General features: G+C 43.0%; 1 protein-coding gene across 1 annotated transcript in view; it reads left to right on the top strand.

The window, feature by feature from the left end:
• Positions 1 to 27,420, top strand: part of rad50 (RAD50 homolog, double strand break repair protein) — a 166,891-nt gene that overhangs the window by 30,133 nt on the left and 109,338 nt on the right. Inside the window, exons 6-8 of the mRNA XM_073067338.1 lie at positions 1,185 to 1,389; positions 19,193 to 19,321; positions 26,918 to 27,083. Coding sequence (XP_072923439.1) covers positions 1,185 to 1,389; positions 19,193 to 19,321; positions 26,918 to 27,083 — 500 coding nt within the window. The remainder of the gene's footprint in view (positions 1 to 1,184; positions 1,390 to 19,192; positions 19,322 to 26,917; positions 27,084 to 27,420) is intronic.

Genomic DNA, 27,420 nt, shown 5'->3' with positions numbered 1-27,420 from the left:
AGAGAATTCCACAGATTCATCACTCTCTGTGCGAAGAAGTTTTTCCTCATCTCGGTCCTAAAAGGCTTCCCCTTTATCCTTAAACTGTGACCCCTTGTTCTAGACTTCCCCAACATCGGAAACAATCTTCCTGCATCTAGCCTGTCCAATCCCTTTAGAATTTTATAGAAGGAGCGTTGCTTGCTTATTTATTTATTTATTGAATGAGATTTATTGAGACCCAGCATGGAATAGTTCCTTCCAGCCTTTGCAACCGCCCACCAACACCCACTTCCCCAATTTAACCTAGCCTAATCACAGGACAATTTACAATGGCTGATTAACCTATCAACTGGTACCTCTTTGGACTGTGGGAGGAAACCAGAGCACCTGACGGAAACCCACGTGGTCACAGGGCAGAATGTACAATTGTCTTTCAGGCAGCAGCAGGAATTAAACCCAGATCTCTGTTACTGTAAAGCGTTCTGCTAACCCCTACGTGACTGTGCCACCCGGTGAGGTAGTTTTGAGAGCAATATTAATGGTTGAAGGAGTGCAAGTCATCCAGACCATCAAGAGTGTTCTGTCCTCATGGCAGACTCTGGATCCCATATCGCTCACCTCAGAACCCACAATACTTGTGGGGAAGAAACAAGTCACATTCAGTCTCAGAGAAACATCTTTTTTTTAACAAAATTTACTTTTTTCAGAAATAAAACTAAGTACAATGTCTCTCAATCCTTTACAAATGTTTCCATTACGGTCTTTACATTTCCACACTTTTAGCCACCCACGTAGCACTGTTGTTTCATATTTACACACCATTGTTGAGGGGTAAACTCCCCACCACCTGACCCCTCCCACTCCCGCAGGAGAAGAACTCTAAACTGTGGTCCTTCCACCGGGCAGCCCGGTTTCAGAGAAACGTGAAAGAAGGCGACTGCACAGCACAGACAAACATTACACAATGAGCACAATATCTAGCAGCACCTTTAGTTAATGGTACACACATTACTATGCACATGCAGTCACATATCCACAGGATCTGTGGTAGAGAACACTAAATTTTATTAATATTTTGTGGTTCTACAACACTTAATATTCAATGAATATTCATTCATTGAAGGGAATCTTTCTGATATTGAATTAAATTCTGTTAAATCAGTTGTAGTGACAAAGAATCTGAATTTGCTGTTTTGCTCTAGGTACATTAAAGCTCTAGAAATGCTTCGTCAGGTCCGCCTGAAGCAGTCACAGAACATCCGAGAGTATCAAGCAGAGCTCAAGTACCTGAAGCAAAATAAGGAGAAAGCCCAAGAAATCCAACATCAGCTGACGGACAAAGAGACCCAGCTGGCTGCTTCAAAGGAGAACGTCCAATCGATTGAAAATCAGATAGCTCCCTTAGAGGTAACAAGTTTCATTTTTCACTTCACTTCCCTTAGCAGAGGAAATCAGTGTTGGATACTCCTTTGAAGTGCACTATTGTGGTTGTGGCATAGAGTTCAAAATGCATTCACTGAAACACCTACTTGATTTGCCCTGCCACAAAGGTATCATCTTATTGTCGGACTCTACTGTGTCAAAGAGCTATAGAGCGCTACAGTAAAGAAACAAGCCCTTCGGCCCATCAAGTACATATCGAACTGTTATGCTGCATAGTCCCAGCAACCCACACCTGGACCATAGCCTTCCATACCCCTTCCGTCCTTGCACTTCTCTGAAATGTTGAAATCAAACCTGCAAATCTTCTGTTTTATGGCGGCTCTGCTGAAACACAGTGACGCCTTCCTGGCAGCAAACAAAACTACTAGCTACTTTATTAACCACACTTTCTCTGGACAATGACCACTGTAATCAGTAGTGTGTAACTTTTGGAGTTGAGCTTTTGAACTGCCTGTACAACCTGGCATTTTTGTGGTGTGAACCAATGTCTCAAAGCTGAGGAACAGTTGCGGTGTGACGTGTATGGGCCGAAAGGTGATTGTGGCGGGGCCCAGGTCTGAGAGAGAGAAATAACCAGTGCATGACCAATTTAAGTGCCAGGCCAGATTGGAAAGGTTGGGTACGGGCTGAACAGGCATTGGGACGCGGGCCTGAGAGGGTATCGAAGCAGCAGGACCTGTGTCCGATCACGAGAAACAAGCCAGTGTTTGGCCAATTTAAGCGCCGCGCCAGATTGAAAAGGTCACAGTGTTGGGGCTGGAGGTGAAGGGCTGGTCGGTGGTCAGCTCACTGCTCAGTGAGGTTCATTCATCTCTGCGCTACGCTGTAAGTAGCGGACACCTGGACCGGCTGCAGTGTTGACTCACTTCCGCAAACTTTAGTTCTGAATGATATTTGCTTACTTTTTATTTTTTGGCATAATTTGGTTTTTTTGCACATTGGGTGTTTGACGGTCATCTTCAAGTTCAAGTTTAATTGTCTTTCAGCCATAAATGAATATCTGAGAATACAGCCAAATGAAACAGCATTACTAATATACATATTTTGATAATAAATGTACTTTGAACTTTTCATCCTCCACTTCCACTGGCAGTTCATTCCACACTTCTACCACCCTCTGAGTGAAGAAGTTGCTACTCAAACATTTCACCTTTCACCCTTATCCCAGGTTCTAGCTTCAGCCAACCTCAGTGGAGAGCCTGTCTAATATATATCCCTCATGTGTAATTGTGGAAAAAGACCTATTGCACCAAGTTCACAGCTTTGTGGGCCGAAGGGCCTGTATTGTGCTGTAGGTTTTCTATGTTTCTATGTTAAAATGTCTGATTTTGTAATAACTGTATTCTTGTTTATAAATGTTAGGTCAGAAGTATAGTTTCCTTTGTTGGACTATCAAAGTACATACAGTCGACTCTCCTTATCCGCGAATTCAACCAACTGCGAATCACGAAAACCCGGAAGTGCTCTTCCAGCACTTGTTGTTCGAGCATGTACAGACTTTTTTTTCTTGTCATTATTCCCTAAACAATGCAGTATAACAACTCTTTTACATAGCATTTACATTGTATTAGGTGTTATAAGTAATCTAGAGATGATTTAAAGTATACAGGAGGATGTGCGTGAGATCGGGATCGAAAAAAATCGGAAGTCCTCTTACTAAGTAAGTCGGAACAGGTACATCCGGTATTATTTAGCGTCAGTTAGTCAAAAGTTTGTCTTAGTATTGTTACGGATTCAAGCAACAATAAATATATGAGTGAGGCAGGGGTTTTTATAACAAATAACACGTTTATTAAAACTGAAAAACAAACCCCCCAAAAGTAAACAAATCACTAACGTAACCGGAAACCAGCTGCTGTGCGGCAGCTTAAACAGTTCTTAAAGCAAGGAAGCTTAAACAGTTCTTAAAGCGATGTTGCAAAAACAGTTCTTCAAAGTAGTATTGCAAAAGTTCAAAATGTTTACAGTCCATTTAAGGGAGAGACTTTTTAAGACGACTTAAAATTCTCTTTCACGTTTGTTGTTGCAATTCCCAGTTAAACCACACTTTTCCCACAAAGATCAAATGAAATGGCTTAAAGGCACTGACCTTTCCTTTACAAAACTGTTCCCAATCCTTTCTGCTATTCACAGGGATTAACATGGGAACAGTCAACGAATTCCTTCCGAATAAGGATCAAACAAGGTCGAACCTGTTTCACCGTCGAAATCGATTCTCCTCGATCTTTTAACTCCCGAACTCCGATCTTCACTCTCCACTAATTCTCAACTAGCAGTATTATAAAGAAACTGCTGGCGATGACCTTTTAAACTTCAGGCATTAAATAAAACTTCATCTTTCAACTAAACTGCGTCATAACATTAAATCACACAGTGGCATGAACTCAACATGGCAAATCCAGCCATGAACTGCCCCTCCTCACAGGGAGGGGTCCTCCTTTTATACCCTGTAAAAAAAAAACTGTCACATGACCTCTACTGGCGGGAAAATGACGTCATTCCACCATCACAAGACCATTACCTCAAGTCCAGTATAGCTTCAACACCTGTCACGTGACAAGTACACCACTGTCACGTGTCACGGGTACGTAACAGTGTATAGTATATGTTTTACCTTTCTATGCATATAAAACATTTAAGAATGTATGTTTCAGTGCCGGGCTCAGGAACGCAAGTTCCCGAGTTCGATCCAGTGACAGACCACTCCCGAGTGCGCTCTCCACCGTGCTGGGTTGATGTGGAGGATCAAAAACTCAAAACCTCAAAACCCAATAATTAAACCACTGTGTTGCTTAGTAATAATTGTAGCTTTCATCGGGGCAGAGCCTTTCTCATTTTATCCTTCAAAATTATTCCGATCGTTAACTGACGTAGCCTAATGCTTTTCCAATGACCGATGGCGTTTCACCTCTTTCTGATTGCTTTATTATTTCCACTTTATTTTCAATCGTGATCGTGATTATTTTCATGAACCGAAACACTGTGGATTCAGAGCTCCGCCGCCGGGTCCTAATGTCCACCACACTGATACAGGCTAAATAAGGTTTGGGGTTCCGCAGGGTCCTAAGGTCCACCGCATTGAGACAGGTTGAATAAGGGACTTGAGCATCTGCGGATTTTGGTATCCGCAAGGGGTCCTGGAACCAATCCCTCGCGGATAAGTAGGGCCAACTGTATATGTCACCATATACTGCCCTGAGGTTCATTTTCCTGTGGGAATTCACAGTAGAACAAAGAAATACAATAGAATCAATGAAAACTGCCCACAAGCAAAAACTGCCAAGCCACTAATGTGCAAAGGAAGACAAACTGAGCCAATACAAAAAAAAAGGCAGGAAATAATTTTGAAAACATGAGTTGTAGAGTCCGCAGGTTGTGGAATCAGTTCAGTATTGAGATGGGTGAAGTGAGGTTATTGGAGTGAGTGAGATGAGTGAATCTTAACTTTATATTGCAACAGTTGCTTAAACATTCCAGAGGAGTTTCATAAATATACCTGACGTCCTCGCAAGTGGACAGGATCAGTGTTACAGGCCTTACACGTTGTTGGTAATAATGTAAATTTATATCCTACTAATAATATTCATTGAATGACAAGAATCTGTTGATCTTCCATTGATTTGGAATCTCTGCTCTGATACCAGCACTAAATTCTATAGATGCACCCATGGAGAGAATCCTGTCTGGTTGCTTCATGGCCTGGTATAGAAACTACAGTGCTCAAGAATGGGAAAGTCTCCAGAGAGTGATGGATGCAGCCCAGTCCACTGTAGGCAAAGCCTTTCTTGTCTTAGGGCACAGTTAGAAGGAAAGCAACATTCACCAGCAAGGAACCCCACCATCCAGGCCATCCTCTCTTCTCACTACTGCCATCGTGAAGGAGGTACAGGAGTCTAGACAGTGACTGTTTCAGGCTTTGACTGTGGTGGACTGGGCCACGTCAATCACTTTCAAAGTATGTTCAACCTAGAACTTCATTTCCTTACAGTTAGTCATAAAATCGAAGAAACAATAGAACCCATTAAAAAAGACCGTCAAAAACTGATGTGTGAAAAAAGGAACAAATCATGCAAATAATAAAAGTAAACAAATAAACTAAAGTTCACAAAAGTGAGTCATTTCATCACGACAGTAGACCTGAAGCCTGTTAGTTGCAGGCCTCAGCCTCAGTTCGGTGCAGAGACAAGTAAACCTGAAAGAGCAATGAGCCTGTCCATTGCCTCGGGTCCTGACAACCCGACCCTATCAATCTGGCCCTGTTTTGAAATCAGCCAAACATTGGCTCGTTCCTCACTCTCAGGCCCAAACCCTGCCACTTCAATTCGACCCCAAGTCCGCTGCAGCAATGGTTAAATATCGGCTCGTTCCTTGCTCACAGGCTTGATCCCACCACCTCTACCCAAACTTTTCAATCTAACTCAGCGGTTAAGTCAGTCAAACGTTGGCCGAACCTCGCTCTCAGGTCCAGGTTCTGCTGCTTTGATTCGGCCCCAAGTCCACTCCAGCGATGGTCAAACATCGGCTCATACCTCACTCTCAGACTCAGGGCCCACCGCCTCGATTTGGCCTGTACTTGCCATGCCATCTCACTGCATCTTCAGTTCACCAAATCGCACAGGAATCCACAACAATGCCAGATCGTACAGGCTGTTCAAAAGCACAACTCCAAAAAGGAAGTTACAGGCTGCTGATTGTAGTGAACACTGTCCAGAAAAAAGAGTGATTAGTAGAGTAGCTAGTGCTGTGTGTTAATATTTCAGTAATATTGTAAATATATTGTTTGATTAAGCATCTTTTGTTGTTTGCATAGATATAAAAGTACGTAAATGGCATATGTCATTACGCCACCACGTGATACACGTGTGCCTTGCTTAAAGTAAGAAAATGAAACTGACTCGCATCGTTTCAGACTCCTACCTTTTCCTTTCAAATTAGTTTTCTGTTTTGGAGTTACAAAACACAGCGGATTTGTTTGTTGCCTGTGCAGTGTTGCTGTGTCTCACCAGCACCATTTTAAACAAAGTACAACTCATGTTTTCAGTGTTAGTTTTTACTTTTAGTTATTTGCACAGTTTGTCTTTTGCACATTGGCTGTTAGTCAGTCCTTGTTTACATATAGCTTTTTGTAAATTCTATTGTATTTCTTTATTTTCCTGTAAATGCCTGTAAGAAAATGAATCTTAGGGTAGTATATGGTGACATATACGTACTTTGATAATAAATTTATTTTGAGTTTTGACTTACTCTGGTCCTACTTTCCATTGCTGATGTGGATGTGAACTAGTAGTAGCAGCGTTCAAGCCTGTTCTTGTGCTATACTGCTTGACTGCTCTTGATGGCCGAGCGCTCATGGATAGCTGAGTGATCCTCGCTGGCTCGTATCCCTGGTTATTGATTGTGTGTGTGTGTGTGGCTCACACCTCCACTTCAATCCCGCAGACACATAGAATTTTCACAATGTTTTTGTTCAGCAGATTCCAAGTAATTTAGAAAAATCAAACTGCGACAGGCTGATTGATGAGGATGAGGTGGAATAGGTTTGCCCCTCATGTTGGTTCACTTATATTCAGCTGCAGTACCAATGTGGTTGCTTTGTCCTTCGGGATGTGATCAGCTAGCTCATTGTAGAGTTACACAACCACTCTTGGTGATTCCCTTTGAAGGCCTTCTCCTAGACTAGTCTGTGCTCGTGCCACTTTCTGTGCTTTTACCAATCTTTATTCAACAAAAATCTCTGATTTATCAGCTCAGACACGATCGAAGATATTAATAATGTTTGATCCCACACCATGAGACTCTATGGTATCTTCACCTCTTCCACCCCCCCCCCCCCCCCACTTTCTTATTCTAACTTCTTCCTCCTTCGTTTCTATTCCTGATGAAGGATCTTGGTCCAAAACGTTGATTCATCATTCTTATCCATAGATGTTGCCTGACCTGCTGAGCTCCTCCAGCACATTGTGTGTATTTCTCTAGATTCCCAGCATCTGCAGTGCCTCTTGTGTCTGTCGTTACACGATCATAATCTAATTTCTTCCCCATTCTGATGTTTGGTCTGAACAACAACTGAACCTTGTGACCATGCCTGCATGCTTTTATACATTGAGTTGCTGCCACATGATTGGCTGATTAGATATTTGCATTAATGAGCAGCTGTACAGATGTACCCAATAAAGTGGCCACTGAGTGTAAGATGCAATTCTGAGAGATGACCATGCTTGTTGACCTCGTGTGGCAAACTCACTAAACTTAGACAGCTGTTTGTAAGGAGACTTGCTCTAAGGTTGGTTGGAAGGGAAGGAAGGGGCTTGTTTTACTACTGCTGCTTTGTTGTGCCTGTTTGAGCAAGATGGTGCTAGCAAACAGTGCGACCAATGGCAACCATCTGCAGACAGTTTACGAAGCTGCTACTTCTTTCAAATATGACTAAGCTGTGTGTAATTGGAACCTGTGATTTACATTTTAATAGCTGACTGATTGAGTGATCTGGTACTTTACTGTGTCCGAGGGGTTCGATGAGGTTTGGTGTAGAGTGTGCGGCGTAGAGACCTGGAAGTTTGGAGATGGGGTGCAAGCCCATGGTTGGCTCCATTGCTTCCCTCCGATAAAGGCATTGAGGCTGTGAGTCTATGGTTGGCTCCATAGTTCTCTCTGATTGAGGCGTCGAGGGCGGGAGCCCATGATCGACTCCATGGCTTCTCTCCGATTGAGGCGTCAAGGAAGGTTGAATTCGATGAGAGTGGAGGGGCTTGTGGGTGTTTGGTGCCATCTGCTGCATTTGACCTCTTTCCCTCTTGCTAGCTGCTGTCGGAGGAAAATGCAGGGAACTGTGTTGGCAGGATTGATCGCCGATGCTGTGGACTTGTTTTAGGGGACTTTGAGGTTCCTTTTGCATGTGTTTCTGGATTCTGGTTACTGTTTTTTGAGTGGTTTGCTCGGGCCAATCGATAGGGACTTGGATGCCTTGGCAAAGAATGGCCCTGTGGTCTGCAGCAGGCTTGAGGCAGGACACTGAACTGGACTCCTGGTTTGATGTTTGATATTCTATGTGATGGTCACTCGCTTTTTGCTGTTTGCGCAATTTGTTCTTGTTTTTAATCACATGTTGGGTGTTTGATGTTCCCTTGACCAGGTTCTATGGTGTTTCTTTGTTTTGTGACTGCCTGCAGGAAGATAAATCTCTGTATCCGTACTTCAATAATAAATGTACTTTGAATCTGTGCTGCTAGTGTTCTGCTGAACATTGTGGGCATGCTATGTTGGTGCCAGAATGTGTGGTGACATGTGTGGCTGTCCCCAGCTCATCCTTGTGTTGTGACAATTATTAAAGCAAATGATACACGACACTGTATGTTACAATGTACATGTGATAAATAAATTAATCTAAATCTAAGGTGGAAATTGCAAGTTTAACTGGGCCGGATGTTACTACATGCAAGTGTCTAAACTGATCATTGTAGAAATCAATCACTTTGGTGGGTGGAGTCACGTATGGGCCTCACGAGGCAAGGATGACAGACATGAGTGAACCAGGTGAGTGTTTGTGGTTTTGTGGTTACCATTACTGATGTCTAGTGTTTTTTTAAGTTTCAGAATTAATTGGAATTTAAACCCAGTACTTGTTATACTGGGATAAGAATTTTCATCTCTGTGTGTCAGAACAGATCTTTGGATTACTAGTGCAATAATTTAATGTCTTAGCCCACACTGTATCCAATAACACAACTGAATGAAATTTGTGAGAAAGAATACAAGGGAACACTGTGAGAGACTGCTTACTTCCTGTGATATGCCGTGACCACACTTCAAAAGTGTGCCATTGGTTGTAAGGATATCTTTTCTGTAGATAGATGGTCAGAACTGCAAACAATACTCCAAATTAGGCCTCAGTGGTGTCTTGTACAACTTCACCATACATCCCATCTCCTGTATTCAATACTTTGATTTATCAAGGCCAATGTGAGAAAAGCATTCTTTACGACCCTGTCTACCTGTAACACCACCTTCAAGGAACTCACTCCTCAGGACCCTACCAATTATCGCGTAAATCCTACCCGAGTTTGCCCTCCCAAGGTGCAATACCTCACACTTGTCTGTATTAAGTTCCATCTGCCATTTTTCCATCTGGTCCAAATCCCACTGCAAGTATTGATAGTCTTTCTTGCTTGTCCGCTACATCCCTAATGTTGGTGTCACCCACAAATTTACTGATCTAGTTCACCACATTATCATCCAGATTTTTCATATAGATGACAAACAACTACAGGCCCAGCACCAATCCCTGTGGCACTCCACTAGTCACAGATCTCCAGTCAGAAAGGCAGGCATCTACTACCATTCTCTGACTTCTCCCACAAAGCCAAAGTCGAATCCAATTTGTACCTCATCTTGAATGCCAAGCGACTTAACCATTTTGGCCAACCTCCTATGTAGCATCTTGTCCAAAGTCCACGTAGAAAATATCCACTGCCTTGCCTTCATCAACTTTCCTGGTAACTTCCTCAAAAAGCTATGAGAGTGTTTAGATATGACTTACCATGCACAAAGCCATGTTGGCTATCTATAATCAGTCCTTGTCAATCAAATACTTGTAGACCTGGTCCATTAGAATACCTTCCAATAACTTTCTAATTACTGAAGTTAGTCTTATGGCCTATAAAGTCCAAGCTTATTCTTAGAGCCTTTCTTGAGTAACAGAATGAAATTAGCTATCCTCCAATCCTCCGGCACCTCACCTGTGGCTAAGGACAATTTTGAATATCTCTGCTAGGGCCCCTGCAATTTCTGTACTAGTCTATCCTCCCATAGATTCCAAGGGAACACTTTGTTAGGCTTTGGGGATTCATCCAACTTAATTTTCCTCAAGACCGCAAACACATCCTCGCCTGTAATCTCAAGGTTCTGGATCAGACTACCATGAGGGATGTTGTCAAATGCCTTACTAAAGTTCACGTAGATAACATCTGCAGCCCTACCTTCGTCAACCACCTTCTCAATAAACTCAGTTTGTATTACATGACCCTCCAAGCACGAAACAATGCTGACTGTCCCTAATAAGCCCATGTTTTCCAAGTGTACATAAATGCTATCTCTAAGAAACCTCTCCAATATATTTCCTACCGCTGACATCAGGCTCACTGACATATCATTTCCTGGATTATCCTAATTTCCCCTGTCTGGCACCAAGAATAATTCCACAGTCGAAGTCACTTACTGTAGATCACATTTCTTACCCCTTCTGATGTTTGGTCTGAACCTTTTGACCACGTCTGTATGCTTTTGTGAATTGAGTCCTTCAGCCTGACAGAAATGATGCTGACACTTTGCACTGTTCCTTTGAGGGCAAGCAGCCCCCTTTATGATGTAACCTTGGGTTGAAAAGTACAACTTTCAAGGTATTCCTCTGAAAATTGTCTTCAGTTGGGAAGGCAAGACCCACTGGAGTTCAGTAATACTTTTGAATACACACAACTGACAGGTATACCTCGTGTTAAACTAACAATGTGACAACAATTTCATGTTTCTGCTTGTCTTGCACCCCCCCCCCCCCCAAGAGCTGACACATTGCAGAATGACAAATTTTGAAAGAATTTTGGACAACTTGAAAGATAGACAACACTGATGTCTTTTATTATGCTGCAATATCTGCATATGTTTACATATAAAATTGCTACTACTTCAAAATAGTTTAATTACCAGACATCTCTTAACCTGCACCTACCACAACTTCACACATTTTGAAAAGATTAGAATCAAAATTAGCAGAAAATTGCAAATGGCCCACAAAATAAAATAGATTCGACTATTTTATGCCAGAAGTTTGCAATTTTTAACTCTGGAGTTTGAAACAACCTATTAAAATGCAGCAAACTTGATGTTTATCGAGGAGGTGAGAGATTATATTTGTAGCATTTTTGATCTCTGAAGATATTGGTACATATGTGGCAGTGCATCAAATTTTTTTAGGTACTGATGCATTAAAACATTTTCTAAATGTGATCAAGTATGAAGGTCCCGCCCTGACCCCCTCCTTCAAACAGATCAGTCTTTTTCCATTTTCTGGTAACTCGTTAGCTAAAGGAGCCTGATGATTGTAGGGTAATAACTGCTCCTGAACCAATGTGGATAACTTCACTCATTCCAACACTGAACTGATTCTGTAATAGAAGGATTCATTTTCTAGAACTTTACAACTCAGTATTATGTACTGATTTGCACAATTTGTCTTCTTTTGCACTCTGGCTGTTTGTCAGTCTTTGTTTACGTATGCTTTTGTTCTGTAATTTGCATTGTATTTCTTCATTTTCCTGCAAGTGCCTATAAGAAAATGAATCTCAGGATAGTATACAGTGACATATACGTGCTTTGATACATTTACTTTGACTTCGATAGCTTTAGTAGTTGTATGCTCTTGTCAACACATCCGAAAGACTTATGTGTTGAGCTATTTGTAACTAATTATTAGGAAATTATCAGTGTAAAATATCACAAGGAAGCTATTGAAAGTAAGAATAGTGGCAGATAACAATTAGTCATCAGTTGTGCTGTTAATTTTAAGTAGTCTTCTGACTAGTTTTTAGTGTTGAGATTGAGGAAGCAGGGATTTTCCTTTCCATTGCTAAGAGAAAGAAATGTAGATAGCACAACTACCTAAGATGCATTAGACATGGGAATGATACTTATAATTATGAATATACTGAGTACCCAAAGTTGATTTGCCTATTGAGAAATACACTCTGCAGTTAAAATAGTGTTGTCCAATAAAAGTTGTTTACTACACATGCCTCAAGACCTGGTTATGCAACCATTGATGCCGGGGCAAACTATCTCTGAAGACTATTGATAATGGCTTGGGTCAACTGTTGTAAAGACTCTGCCCAGAAGAAGACAATGGCAAACCACTTTGGTAGAAAAATTTGCCCAAGAGCAATCACGGTCGTGGAAAGGCCACGATCGCCCTTGTCATACGACACAGCACATAATGATGATGACCACACTTTAAGAACACGAGAAATCTGCAGATTCTTGAATCCAAAGCAACACACTCAAAATGCTGGAGGAACTCAGCAGGCCAGGCAGCATCGATTGGGGAAAAAAGTAAACAATAATGTTTTGGAGTGAGACCCTTTATCAGGACTAGAAGGAAAGATTATAAGTAAGAGTAAGAAGGTGGGATGGCAGATGATGGGTGAAACTGGGGAGGGGGTGAAGCAAAGAGCTGGGAAGTTGATTGGTGGAAGAGATAAAGGGCTGGAGAAGGGTTTAAGTTCCCTGGTCCTGATCATCTCATTTTCACTATGAATGTCATATACCTCCATCCCTGATCAAGGTGGCCTTAAAACTCTCCATTTCTTTCTGGACAACAGACCCAAATAGTTCTTCTCCTCCATCTGGCAGAATTGCCCCTCACTCTCAATAATTTCTCCTTTGGCTCTTCTCATTTCCTTCAAACCAAAGGTGTAGTCACGAGCACTGGCGTGGATCCCAGCTGCGCCTGTCTTTTTGTCAGCTATCTGGAACAGTGCATGTTCCAAACCTACACCGGTATCGCTCCCCAACGCTTCCTGCACTTCATCAAGGACTGCGTTCGTCTGCTTCCTGCGCCCATATTGAGCTCATCGACCTCAGCAACTGTGGCTCCAACTTCCAGCCTGCCCTCAAATTTACCTGGTCCATTTCAATGGTTCTACTTGAAATTAGAGATTGTATACAGTATACAACCTGAAATTCTTACTTTATGCAGACATCTTCGAAACAGAAGAAAAATCTCAAAGAATGAATGACAGAAAAAAGAACAAGAACCCCCAAAGCCCCTCCCCCATTCCATGCACAAGCAGCATCAACCCCCCCCCCCACTTATTCTAGCATTAGCAGCGGCATTCTCATCGCACACTAGGCAAACAACAGCAAAGCTCCCAGAGACCGTGGTCTACAGTACATGTAAAACTAACTGTTCGTGCCAACATTTCAACATCCCACTGTCATGCTCACTCACTAACAAGGGACAGACAGGTATTACTCCTTCCACAGAAGGAGGGCAAACAGTCGCTGTTTCAATGTTACAGTCTAAACGTTGCTTTTATTTCGAGTTCTCTGACTCAAGAATCAGCAACAAAATCTCACACCATCGACGGAGAGAGAGCGTGATCAATCACTGAGTGCAGAGGCCTCCGACAGCTGCTCTTGCTGTCTTCGGCGTTCTGGCTCTCACCACACTTCAGTTCACGACGCTGGTGTGAATTCATGTCCACAGAGCTGCACAAGGCCGCAGTCTGAAGGCCCCGACTTCAGTCTGAACCTGGAGGTATCGAAACATGGCCAATTGACGAGTTCCAAGATGGGAACACACCGCCGTGCAGAACTGCAGTTTGAGTGCCACTGTAGATCAAAGAACCCGACAGGATCCCAGCCACCCTGAGAGGGAAAATAGAGACATTACAAGAAGAACAATTTAACTGTTTCGCTGATGGGCTGGGAGAAGTTGCCCTCTGGTACTATTTTCAGCTCTGTCCCTGCCCTTTATGATCTCTCTGTCTCTATCTCTGGAGACAGTCTATCTACTTGTATCTTTTATAAACCCACTGATTCTCACAGCTACCTTGACTATACCTCTTCCCATTCCGTCACTTGTAAAAATGCCATCCCCTTCTCTCAGTTCCTCCTACGCTGCCACATCTGCTCTCAGGATGAGGCTTTTCATTCCAGAATTAATGAGATGCCCTCCTCCTTCAAAGAAAAGGGCTTGCCCCCCTCCACTATCAGTGCTTCCCTCACCTTCATCTCTTCCATTTTGCGCACGTCTGCCTTCACCGCATCCTCCCGCCACCACACCAGGGATAGGGTTCCTCTTATCCTCACCTACCACCCCACTAGCCTCTATATCCAGCACATATTTCTCCATAACCTTGCCATCTCCAGCGGGATCCCACCACCAAGCACATCTTTCTATTGCCCCCACCCCCCCCCCCACTTTCAGCTAACCACAGGGATTGCTCCCTGAGGAACAGCCTTGTCCACTCATCCTGCCCTAGGATCTTCCTCCTGGTACTCACCCATACAAGCAGTACAAGTGCTACTCCTGCCCCTACACCTCCTTCCTCACTACCATTCAGGGCCCCAAACGGTCTTTCCATGTGAGGTGGCTCTTCACCTGTGAGTCTGTTGGGGTTACCTACTGTCTCCACTGCTCCTGGTGTGGCCTCCTGTATATTGGTGAGACCCGATGTAGATTGGGAGTGCTTCGTTGAGCACCTACACTCAGTCTGCTAGGAAAAGCGGGATCTCCCTGCGGCCACTCATTTCAGTTCTACTTCCCTTTCCCATTCCAACATGGAAATCTATAACCCCCTCTTCTGCCATGAAGAGGTCACTCTCAGGTTGGAGGAGCAACACCTTATATTCTGTCTGAATAGCCTCCAACCTGATGGCATGAACATTGATTTCTTGAACTTTTGTTAATTGCCCTCCCCACCTCTCCTTCACCATTCCCCATTCCTGTTTCCCTCTCTCATTTTACCTCCTTACCTACCCATCACCTCCTCTAGTTCTCCTCCTGCTTCTCTTTCTTCCATGGTCTTCTCCCCTCTCCTATCAGATTCCCCCTCTGTACTTCACTCCCTCCCCATCTCCCAGTTTCAGGTATCACCTTGAACTTCCTGAACTTCCTCCCTTCCCCCCTCCTTACTCTGATTTCTCATCTTTCTTTCCAGTCCTGATGAAAAGTCTTGGCCTGAAACATCAATTGTTTACTCTTTGCCATAAATGTTGCCTGCCCTGCTGAGTTCCTCCAGCATTTTGTGTGTGTTACTCTGGATTTCCAGCATCTGCAGAATCTCTTGTGTTTATACCATACTTTTCTTCTTCAAAGGTACACAAACTTTGAAGTGCACGTATAGACCCTTTGAGAATTTATAGCACATTTAAATTGACTTTAAGTTACGATTCAAACTAAACAGGTTTCCCTACCTGAAAATATGAGACCATAAGACATAGGAGCAGAAGTAGGCCATTCAGCCCATTGAGTCTACCCCATCGTGGCTGATACCTCTCATCCCCATTCTCCTGCTTTCTCTCCGTAACCTTTGATTTCCCCTGCTAATCAAGAACCAATGAACTTTTGCTTCAAATATACCCAGTGACTTGGCCCGCACAGCCCTCTCTGGCAATGAGTTCAGCAGAATCATCGCCCTCTAGTTAAAGAAATTCCTCCTCATCTCTGTTCTAAAGGGGCATCCTTAATTCTGAGATTTTGCCCTCTGAGACATTTCAATAATGAATACTTAAAGTGCTGGAGGTATGACAAATGTCACTTTTGCAAAAAAAGTCTTTAACAGAACCATGGTGGAACAGGACAAAGCAGCTGTGTTCACTTTGCAGCCTTTCTGTCGCATCCTGAAGCTTGTTACTGAATCAGAATCAAGTTTAATGTCACCGGCATATGACATGAAATTTGTTACTTTAGCAGCAGCAGTTCAATGTATGATAATACAGAAAAATAATAAGTAAGTAAGTAAATAAATTACAGTAAGTGTGCGCACGCACACACACACACACACACACACACACACACACACACAACACACACACACACACACACACACACACACACACACACACACACACACACACACACACACACACACACACACACAGTCGGCCCTCCTTATCCGCGAGTTCCGCATGCGTGAATTCAACCAACCGCGAATCGAGAAAACCCGGAAGTGTTCTTCCAGCATTCATTGTTCAAGCGTTTAGAGAGTATGCATTATGATCGGGGATTAAGGGAGCTAGGGCTTTACTCTCTGGAGAGAAGGAGGGTGAGAGGAGATATGATTGAGGTGTACAAGATATTAAGGGGCATAGATAGAGTGGACAGCCAGCGCCTCTTCCCCAGGGCACCACTGCTCAGTACAAGAGGACATGGCTTTAAGGTAAGGGGAGGGAAGTTCAAGGGGGATATTAGAGGAAGGTTTTTTACTCAGAGAGTGGTTGGTGCGTGGAATGCACTGCCTGAGTCAGTGGTGGAGGCAGATACACTAGTGAAGTTTAAGAGACAACTAGACAGGTATATGGAGGAGTTTAAGGTGGGGGGTTATATGGGAGGCAGGGTTTAAGGGTCGGCACAACATTGTGGGCTGAAGGGCCTGTAATGTGCTGTACTATTCTATGTTCTATGTACAGGCTTTTTTTCTTGTCATTATTCCCTAAACAATGCAATATAACTATTTACATAGCATTTGCATTGTATTAGGTATTATAAGTATTTAAACTATACGGGAGGATGTGTGTAGGTTATCGTGGATCAGGGTAAAAAAAAATCAGAAGTTCTCTTACTCAGTGGGAACTGTATTATTTAGCATCAGTTAGTCAAACATTTGTCTTAGAAAATAGTATATATTTTACCTTTCTATGCATATAAAACACTTAAGAAACGTAAGTATTTCAATATTTAAACAACTGCATTGCTTAGTAATAATTGTAGCTTTCATCGGGGCTGGGCCTTTCTCACTTTATCCTTTAAAATTGTTCCAATCGTTGACTGACTGTAGCCTAATGCTTTTCCAATGACTGATGGCATTTCACCGCTTTATTATTTCCACTTTATTTTCAATCGTGATTGTGATTATTTTCGTGAACAGAAACACTGCGGATTCAGAGCTCTGCCGGGTCCTAAAGACCACCGCTCTGAGATAGGTTAAATAATGTCAGGGGTCCTGCTGGGTCCTAAAGTCCACCGCACTGAACCAGGTTAAAAAAGGGACTTGAGCATCCGCGTTTTTTGGTATCCGCGAGGGGTCCCGGAACCAATCCCTCGTGGATAAGGAGGGCCAACTGTATGTATATTAACAAGTTTTTAAAAAAGTGCAAAAAAGCAGAAATAATAAAATTAAGGTTGTATTCATGGGTTCAATGCCCATTTTGAAATCGTATGGCAGAGGGAAAGGAGCTGTTCCTGAATCAATAAGAGTGTGCTTTCAGGCATCTGTTCCTCCTTCCTGATGGTTACAATGACCTGAGTGATGGGGGTCTTTAATAATGAATGCAGTCTTTCTGAGGTCCCACTCCTTGAAGATGTCTTGGATATTACAGAGGCTAGTACCCAAGATGAAGCTGACTAATTTTACAACTTTCTTTGGTCCTTTCGATCCTGTGCAGTAGCCTCTCCCCACCCCCATACCAGGCAGTGATGCAGCCTGTCAGAATGCTCTCCAGAGTACATCTGTATAGGTTTTCAAGTGTCTTAGATTAGTGTCTTTTTACGACAACTAGTACATAGTAAAGGAGCCGATTTGATCTTCTGCCACATGGTCCATCCACTTCAAGGTTCAGCGTGTTGTGCATTCAGAGATGCTCTTTGCACACCACTGTTGTAACGTGTAGTTATTTGAGATACTGTTGCCTTCCTGCCCGCTTGAACCAGGCTGGCCATTCTCTGACTTCTCTCATTAACTAGGCAGTTTTTACCAACAGAACTGCTACTCACTGAATGTCTTGTTTCTCACATCATTCTCTGTAAACTCTGGGATTATTGTCTACAAAAACCCTGGAGGTCATCAGTTTCTGAGATACTGAAACCACCCTGTCTGACACCAACAATCATTGTTTCCCTCTCACATCATCCTACCTGCTTATTATCTTCCTCTGCTGCTCTTCCTCCTCTTTATTCCGTGGTCTTCTCTCCTATCAGATTCCCTCTTCTCCAGTGCTTTATCTCTTTCGCCAATCAATTTCCCAACTCGTTACTTCACTGCCCCCCTGTCTCCCAGTTTAACCTATCACCCACCCCCTTATGCTCTTTCCTCCCCTCCCCCCCACCTTAATCCAACTTCTTCCCCCTTCCTTTCTGAAATGTCAACTGTTTGTTCCCATCCATAGATGCTGCCTGACCTCGTGAGCTCCTCCAGCACACTGTGTGTATTGGTCTAGGCTTCCAGCATCTGCAGTACCTCTTGTGTCTAACATTACACGATCATAGTCACGTAGATCACATTTCTTCACCCTTCTGCTATTTGGTCTGAACAACAACTGAACCTCTTGACCATGTTTACATGCTTTTATGCATTAAGCTGCTGCCACATGATTGGCTGATTAGATATTTGCATTAATGAGCAGGTGTACCTCATAAAGTGGCAACTGGGTGTGTATGCTCATTATTATTGGTAGGATTTTATTTCAAATTTGTGTGATCAGCTGATTTCAAGCTTGCAAGGAATAATGATTTTATTGATTGATTGATTGGGATACAATGGGGTGTAAGCCTTTCCAGACACACCGCCCAATATCATCCCGCCCCCAATTTAACCGTAGCCCAGTCATGAGACAATTTAAATTAACCAATTAATCTACCAACTGGTACCTCTTTGGACTGTGAGAAGAAACCAGAGCACCCGGAGAAAACCCACATGGTCATGGGGAGAATGTACAAAGCTTCGGGATTTGAACCCGGGTCACCTCTACTGTAAAGTGTTGTGTCAACCACTGCAATACTGAGCTGCCACAGGGTTATAAGTGTGAGTTAAGCCCAGTGCAGTGTGAATATCAAATATAACATGTAAAAGTGCTTTCTTTATCTTTGCAATTATTACTTTAGTCTTAGAATTGCATTATTACTGCCTGCATGTCAGAGGATTCCTACTTTTTATGTCTCGGTAACTGATTCTGTTGGTTATAGGGCTTAAAGTGTGAAATACTATGTTTTAAATGTTCTTATTAAACTAGTTCGCGTCTTTGGTTGCTCTGTCATGCTTCAAACTGTTTGTCTTTACAGGAACGCTTGTCAGAAATTGACAAGAACTTGACTAAGGTGATGACGCTCGACGTTGACATCAAAGCTCTTGAGAGCCGGAAAAGGCAAATGGAAGAGGATAATCGAGATCTGGAGGAGAAAATGGAACAGGTGTGTTTTGTGTCAGTAGGCTAGTGTAGATAATTTCATTATAGATGTGATATAGGTATCTTTAAATTCAGTAGTTTCTTTGGCTGCTTCATCTTCTCAGAGCTGTACCTCAGAGTTGTATATGGTGATATATATGTACTTTGATAATAAATTTACTCTGAACTTTGATTGCAGTGATTTATGCCCTGGCTTTGCAGAATTCATTTTCTATTGTTTAATAATTTTGCAGATAAGATCAATGTTAGTTTGTAAGTTTTTATAGCTTTAAGCTTTTATAATAGTACCAGATTTTCAATGTGATAAAATGTTTAAATAGCATGCATGTATTATTATTTTTTTAGAAGATCAAAAGGACTTCATCTATCAATAAATCATTTACTTGCTGAGTTCCTCTGGCAGATTGTTACTCCAGATTCCTGCATCTGCACACTCTTCTGTCTCTGTTGTGAATCATCTGTTGTCATTTGGCAACTTGCACCATTCCATCTGGAATTCACGAGGCCTCAGTCCTTGCCTCCTCTAATTTCTCAGCTGATTCCTCCCCTTAGGAAAGTTGACTAAAAGCATAACATCAGTTTACATGAGGATCCTTCATTTTGTATACAGTCTCCAACAGCGTCTGTTTTCATTCTTGAAAGTAGCATCCATCATCTACGATAGTGGTCGCCAACCCGTCGATCTTTGAGACTTTCCCAGTAGATCCCAAAAAAAATGAAAAATAAATACACAAATACTGTTGAGAGATTGTTTCCGGGTTGTGGGGTTTTAGTTCCGTTCTTTCTGCCCAGTGAGCATGTGTGTAGCTCCCCCACCACACGCTTGTCCCCAACCACCGGGCCGCAAGGAACCAATACGAGTCAGCTGCACCTTTCCTCATTCCCTGTCACGCCCACTGTTGAACTCGAACGCACGCGAGGTCATTACCCAAGCGAGTCAGGGATCACTGGTTGGCCTCGGGTAACCGGCCGCTTTGTGCAGCCAGCGAGAAGTGCCGTTGCTACCAGCCTGAAGCGCGGAGAGATGGGCGCCGCCTCTAAACCTGTTTAGCACATCGAATGTTCGTGGGGAACCCAGTGCTAAAGTATTTGCAGACCTAATTTGGGCTCAGGGTTCTGTAAGTAACAGAACAGCTACCGCGCTGTGATCTACTGAAACAAACTTTTGTTGGCCGATAGATCCTACAAGGGGGGGCGTGCAGGCGCCCTGCCGCACTCCTCGCTTGTTCAGTCGCTCTCTCCAGACTGTGACTGCCACGGCCCCGGTACAGGAACAGACGCACCTAGCCAAGGCGTCTGGCAGCGGGCGGGCGGGAGGCTAGAGTTCGGGCCGGGAGGTTGTCCAATAAGGTAATGAAGCCCTCAAAACTGCTTCGGTATCCTGAGTCCAAGCACCCTGCATTTAAGTACAAACCCACTGAGTTTTTTTTCCAGCGTTTAAAAACGTGAGCAAGCGGGACAGCAGCTAAGTGCCAAGAGCCACGTAAACTAAATTGCAGAATAGACTGGGCATAAGGAACTTGCTTCAAGTATTGTTGTATTCCGGTCCTGTTTAACACCCCCCCCCCCCCCACCCCCGTCAGCCGCTCCACAAGAATATTGTCAATAGTAAACTGATCTGCTGTGCAAAAAAAGGATGGTAAGCCTTGGTGTTCATACATTATTTCTACTTCTGGGTTGCGGGGTTTTACTTCCGGTCTTTTCTGCCCCAGTGCGCATGCGTGTAACTAATCGATTTGGAATCGATCTTGCCTTTCACTAAGACCGAGGTAGTAGATCTTGGCTTCAAACGGTCGGTGACCACTAATCTAGGACACTCACCATCCAGACAATGCTTTCTTCTTGCTGCTGCCATTGGGAAGGAGGTGCAGGAGCCTTGGGTCCCATAGCACCAAGTTATTACCCTACAACCATCAGGCTTCTCAGCCAACATGGTAACTTCATTCATCTCAACTCTGAATTGATGCCACAATTTACAAATTTACTTTCAAGGACTCTACAACTTGTGTTCTCACTGTTATTTATTTATTATCTATCTATTAATTATTTGTTTTTCTTTGAATTTGCACAGTTTGTCTTCTTTTCGTCATTGGTTCTTTGTCAGCATTTCTATGTAATATCAAGGTGGTATATGGTGACCTATACGTACTTTGATAATAAATTTACTTTGAACTTTAATTCTTTATTCTCTCTCTCAACCACATCAAACTGCCTATCTGATGAACGGGCAGTAAATGGGCAGAAATTTCCTTCTGGGTATTGGGCAGACCATTCTCTTACAACTAGACATTGAGTCCATCTTTACAGAGTAGCTGAAACTAGGCTATAATTTGTAATGTGTTTGTGAAACTTGACAGTGAACTTCAGCCGCATATCTACCCTTTCACTCACTTTCTTCAAATTCCAACACCACAGCATTGTCCCACATTACTCCAGACACAGGTCATCTGCAACAACTCTTGCACATGTCTTTGTTATCTTTGAATGGGTATTCCAAAAATATCAGATGATAAAGTATATGTTCTTTCAACATTCCCACCAGTTTTCTTTGGTAACTAGCGAATGGGTCATGGTCACCAATTTGCATCTCCTGCAGACAGACCACCTGTTCTTTACCTGTCTTTTCTCTATCCTTTCATCATGTCGCTCCATCTTTTGTCTTTCAGGCTCTCCTTCTCTCTATTTTGTAAGAGACACTTCCTTCTGTTCTCTTACTTCTCCCCCTCTGTGCATCTTAAAACCGTTCTACCTATACAATATTAGGTATACGTAATTGAGAGGTATAGATAGGGTTAGTGCAAGCAGGCTTTTTCCACTGAGGTTAGGTGGGGCTACAACTGAAGGTCATGGGTTAAGGGTGAGAGGTGAAAAGTATAAGGGGAACATGAGGGTAAACTTCTTCACTCAGGATCGTGAGAGTGTAGAATGAGCTGCCAGCACAAGTGGTGCTTGCGAGCTTGATTTCAATGTTTAAGAGTAGTTTGAATAGGTACTTGGATGGTAGGAGTATGGAGGGCGATGGTCCTGGTGCAGGTCAATGGGAGTAGGCTGTTTAAATAGTTTTGGCATGGACTGGATGAGACAGAGGGCCTGTTTCTGTGCTGTACTTCTCTATGACTCTACCTCCAAATTGTTTTGATGATTGGTCATGAGCTTGAGACGATAAGACATGCAAGCAGATTTAGGCCATTTAGCCTACTCTGCTATTCCATCATGGCTGATTTGTTATCCTTCTCATTCCCAGTCTCCTGTTTCTCCCTGTAACCATTGACGTCCTTACTAATCAATGACCTGTCACCCTCCACTTTAAAGATACCCAGTGATTTGACCGCCACATATTCACCATTCTCTGGCTAAAGAAACTCCTCCTCATTTCTGCTAATGAAACATTAACCGAGTTTCTGTTCTGCAGACATTTCTTACTTTTTCTGTTTTTCAATTTAGATTGTTAGCCTTTAGGCTTTTATAATAATTTTTTTTTATCTCTGCAGGCAATTTAAGGGTTGGCCCAACATTACTTTAAGGGCCTGTGACTTGGTGACGGGTAACCAAAACTCCTTTTTAAGGGTGATCAAAAAAACAATGTGTTGCAATTGTGATGACTCATTTACTGCCTATCTCAGCTTGCTGAGCCTCAATGCATGTAACTTTTGTGGAAAGAGAAGCAGATTTAATGCTTCAGGTTACAGATCCTTTGTCAGCCCTAATGAAGGATCACCGACCTTAGATGTTTACTCATTGTCTCTTTCAACAGATGTCACTTGACCAGCTGAGTGTTTCCATAAGACGTATGTAAGAGCAGAATTAGGCCATTCACCCATCGGGACTGCTCTGCCCTTCCAACATGGCTGACTTATTATCCCTCTCAATCCCATTCTCCTCCCGTCTCCCCATAATCTTTGATGCCCTTGCGAATCAAGAACCTATCAACCTCCGCTCCAAGTATCCCCAAAGACTTGGCTTTCACAGCTGTCTGTGGCAATGAGTTCCATAGATTCACCACCCTCTAGCCAAAGACATTTCTCCTCATCTTTGTTCTAAAGTGTTGTTCTTGTGTTCTGAAGCTGTGCTCTCTGGTCCTCGATTTCTCCACTATAGGAAACATTTTCTCCATGTCCCCTCTATCTGGGCCTTTCAATATCTGAAGGCCCTGTCAACTCTGACATTCTCCCAGCTCTGCAAAAGCTTGAGAATCACTTCACGGTTTTGCTTAAAATAATTTTCAGTTGTTTCAGAATTATGTTTGAAGACTATTGATGTATGTGTAGATGAGGTTTGGTTATATTCTTTGCAGTGTTCGCATTTTATTTTCTCAATGAGGTGCTATTGCGTGACAAATGATTAATTTGATTTGATCCATATCTCTAGTGTGAATATGTAAAATTAATTAACTATGCCATTAATCAGTAGCTTGAGCCCTAAAAGGAGGTGTTATTCATTTAGATGGAAACACAGGGCACTTTTAGAGTAATTGTCTTGGTGAAAGCTTTGTGGTTGAAGTTAGAACTGCTGCTTTAAGTTATATAAGAACAGATTGCTATCAATGATCAAAGGATTAGGTGGGCTCATTTCTGAAATGCAGTGACAGCTTTGAGTATTTTGGTTAGGAGCTTGTTTGTTTTATTTTGAGGATTTGCATGTCTGCTGTTTCTTGGATAGTCATTTTTTGGTGGGAACAGAGTGGGGAAGGTACCTTTGTACAAACCCATGTACTTTCTCAATTTGATCTCCTCCTCCAGTATGCCTTTAGTGGGCAAAAAAAAAAACAGTAACACGGGAAACTAGAACTAATTATTCACTTGTTCATACTATGCTGAATTGAGCATTAACTTTGGGAGAGGCTAGGTAGGTACAAGGAAGAAATAAATAAGGTTATACTCATAGGATAGGAAAGAGGCATAGAATAAAGAGTGCTGGCAGACTGAGGTTGTAGTCCAGTTGGCCATGATCTTACCACAGTCTCTCAGGATCATTTATTGTATCTGGTGCTCCCTGGATGGTCTTTTCCTACATTAGTGGGTCCCACGCAGATTGTGTTCCACTTTGTCGAGCACCTTTGCTCTGCCTACTGCAAAAGTCAGGATTTCCTCTGATTTCAGTTTGACTCCCTATTCCCTCACTGTCTTTTGTACTCATGGCCTCCTCTACTGCCACAATGAGGCAAAACTCAAGTTGGAAGGGAAACACTTTGTATTCTGTCTGAATAGCCTCCAACCCAACGGCATAAATATTGATTTTTCTAACTCTGGGTAACCACTCCCCTCTTATCCCATGTTCACCTCTTTTTTTTAACTTTTTTTTTCTTTCTAACCCTCCTCACCCCCCCTCCCATTCTGGGTGCCCATTCTCTTTACCTGTGAGTCTGTTGGGGTCATTTATTGTGTTCAGTGCTCCAGGTATGGCTTCCTGTACGTCAGTAAGACTGGATGTACATTGGGACACTGCTTCGCCAAGCATCTATGCTCCGTCCGCCAGATCAAGAGGGATCTCCCAGTGACCACCCATTTTAATTCCACTTCCCAATCCCGTTCCAATATGTCTATCCGTGGCCTCCTCCACACCTAGGTTGGAGGAACAACACCTTATATTTCATTTGGGTAGCCTTCAACCTGATAGCATGAACATCAATTACTGAAACTTCTGGTAATGACCCCCAACAACCCGCCTTCTCCATTTCTATTTGCTTTTTCCCCCTCTCACCTCATCTCCTTGCCTGCCCATCACCTCCCTCTGGTGCTCCTCCCCACTGTTTCTTTCTGCCATGGCCTTCTGTCTCTTTCACCTGTCAACTTCCCAGCTCTTTACTTCATCCCTCCCCGTCCTGGTTTCACCTGGTGTTTCTCTCTCCCCTCCCCCCACCTTTTAAAACTTCTCAGCATTTTTTCTCCAGCCCTGCCAAAGGGTTTCGGCTCAAAACGTCGACAGTATTTTTTTTTTCCCGTGGATGCTGCCTGGCCTGCTAAGTTCCTCCAGCATTTTGTGTGCGTTACTACATAAGACCTACCTTGGTTGATCCTGCAGAAGTGCACAACCTCACACCTATCTACATTAAATTCCACCTGACATTATTTTCCAGCCCATTTTTGCAGCTGATACAGATAAGACCATAAGACATGGAAGCAGAATTAGGCCATTCAGCCCATCGAGTCTGCTCTGCCATTCCAACTTGGCTGATCCCGCATCCCACTCAACCCCACACACCTGCCTTTTGGCCATATCCTTTGATGCCTGGATCAATCAGGAAACTATCAACTTCCGCCTTAAATATACCCATGGATTTGGGCTTCACCGCAGTCTATGGCAGAACATTACACAGCTTCACTATTCTCTTGCTGAAAATATTCCTCTTTACCTCTGTTCTAAAAGGTCATCCCTCAATTTTGAGGCTGTGTCCTCTACTTCTGGATACCCCAGCATTGAAGAAACACCCTCTCCACATCCACGTAATCTAGTCCTTTCAACATTCAGTAGGTTTCAATGAGATCCCCTCGCACTCTTCTTCAGACTAGTGGAAGGAAGGAGCACCTTACTTTGGTAGAAACATGTCTCTACCCCGTCACCCAAAAAAGTTACTATAAATTACAAATAAATAAGTAGTGCAGAAAATGAATAGTGAGGTAGTGTTCATGGTCCATTCAGAAATTGATGGCAGAGAGGAAGAATCTTTTTCTGAAGTGTTGAGTGTGGGTCTTCCGGCTCCTGTATCTCCTCCCCGATGGTAGTAACAGAATGAGGGCATGTTACGGGTGGCAACGTACCTGAATGATCGATGTTGCCTCTGGAGTCACCTCCTTTTGAAGATGCCCTCAGTGGTTGGAGGGTTGTGCCCAGGCTGGAGCTGTAGAGTCTGCAACCCTCTGAGCTATGCTGGGTGTTGGGACCTCCATTCCAGGCAGTGATACAGCCAGTCAGAATGCTCTCCACCGTACATCTGCAAAAGTTTTGTGGTTTTCTGCTGTTCTGCTCCATTTGTCATCTGCTCTCCTCCTTTTAATATCTGTTGCTTTCCTCCACCTTCTCACTGTAAATGCATGTCCTTGGGTATTTCAGAGGCACGAGTCCTGATATATGTCCTTGGCCCAAAATGTGGACTGTTTATTCCCCTTTATAGTGGAGAGCGAAGGGCATGACAAGGCACAGAAGATGCCATGGTCACCCACTGCAACCAAGGAAGACCCCCGTTGTGATGACTACCTGTACTATTGGACCCAGACTTCTGAGGTCAAGGTAGCGGAATTGCCACTGTGCAGTAATTTATTCCCTCCCCCCTCACCACTTTAAAAACTCTTACGCAGGTTTTACTGACTGACATGGTTGGATACGACGGTCGATCAGTCATAGACTACAAACAATCATGTTCATTTCTGTGCTTTAGCTTGTTTTGAGATCATACCTCATGAGTTATAAATCTCATGAAATAAGTCGGTAGGAATTCATTGTGGCATTACTTCGGTGTCCAAACATATTGCACGAGTTTATAGGTGAAATATTTATAAAAGGACACGTTCTGTAGTGGTCACACCAAAGTTTCAAGTTGTCAATACCAATTAGTTGACGAGCCTTCTAAGAATGATCCATGGTTAATTTATTCTGCTTTAAGGTTTTCCAAGGGACAGATCAGCAACTTCAAGACAAATATTACAATCACCACAGAACAGTGAATGAGAAGGAGAAGCAGTTAAATGATCGTCAGCGTAAGCTTGAAGGTATCAACCAGCGGTGTCAGAAACTCACCAGACAGAAATCGGAAATGTTGATTGAGCAAGGTATGACCTACCAATGGGATTTGTGAATGGAACTCTTCATTTTCTGTACAGTGACAGTGTGTTAGGGTCCCTACCTGAAACCTGTTTTACTATTCATCAAGTAAGTTGATTTTGTTCCATCCATTAAAGATAAAATTCCTTTTATTGCACACTCTGATGAATCACTGCTTGAAACTTTGGGAGGAATGAAATGCTCTGTAATGAACTGGTTGTCACCTCAACAGAGATTTGTAGACAAGGTCAGGAAAATGTAATGTGCACTCATGCTTAACCTTTGGACGTGGATGGTTAGGTTGGGACAAAGGAGACAAACTGGTCTTGAGGGATCAAATCTGAT

Source organism: Hemitrygon akajei, chromosome 15 (assembly GCF_048418815.1).
Source record: "Hemitrygon akajei chromosome 15, sHemAka1.3, whole genome shotgun sequence".
NCBI classification, from domain to species: domain Eukaryota; kingdom Metazoa; phylum Chordata; class Chondrichthyes; order Myliobatiformes; family Dasyatidae; genus Hemitrygon; species Hemitrygon akajei.
Note: the sequence above shows the minus strand (reverse complement) of the source record. Positions and strands in the feature narration are given on the sequence as shown.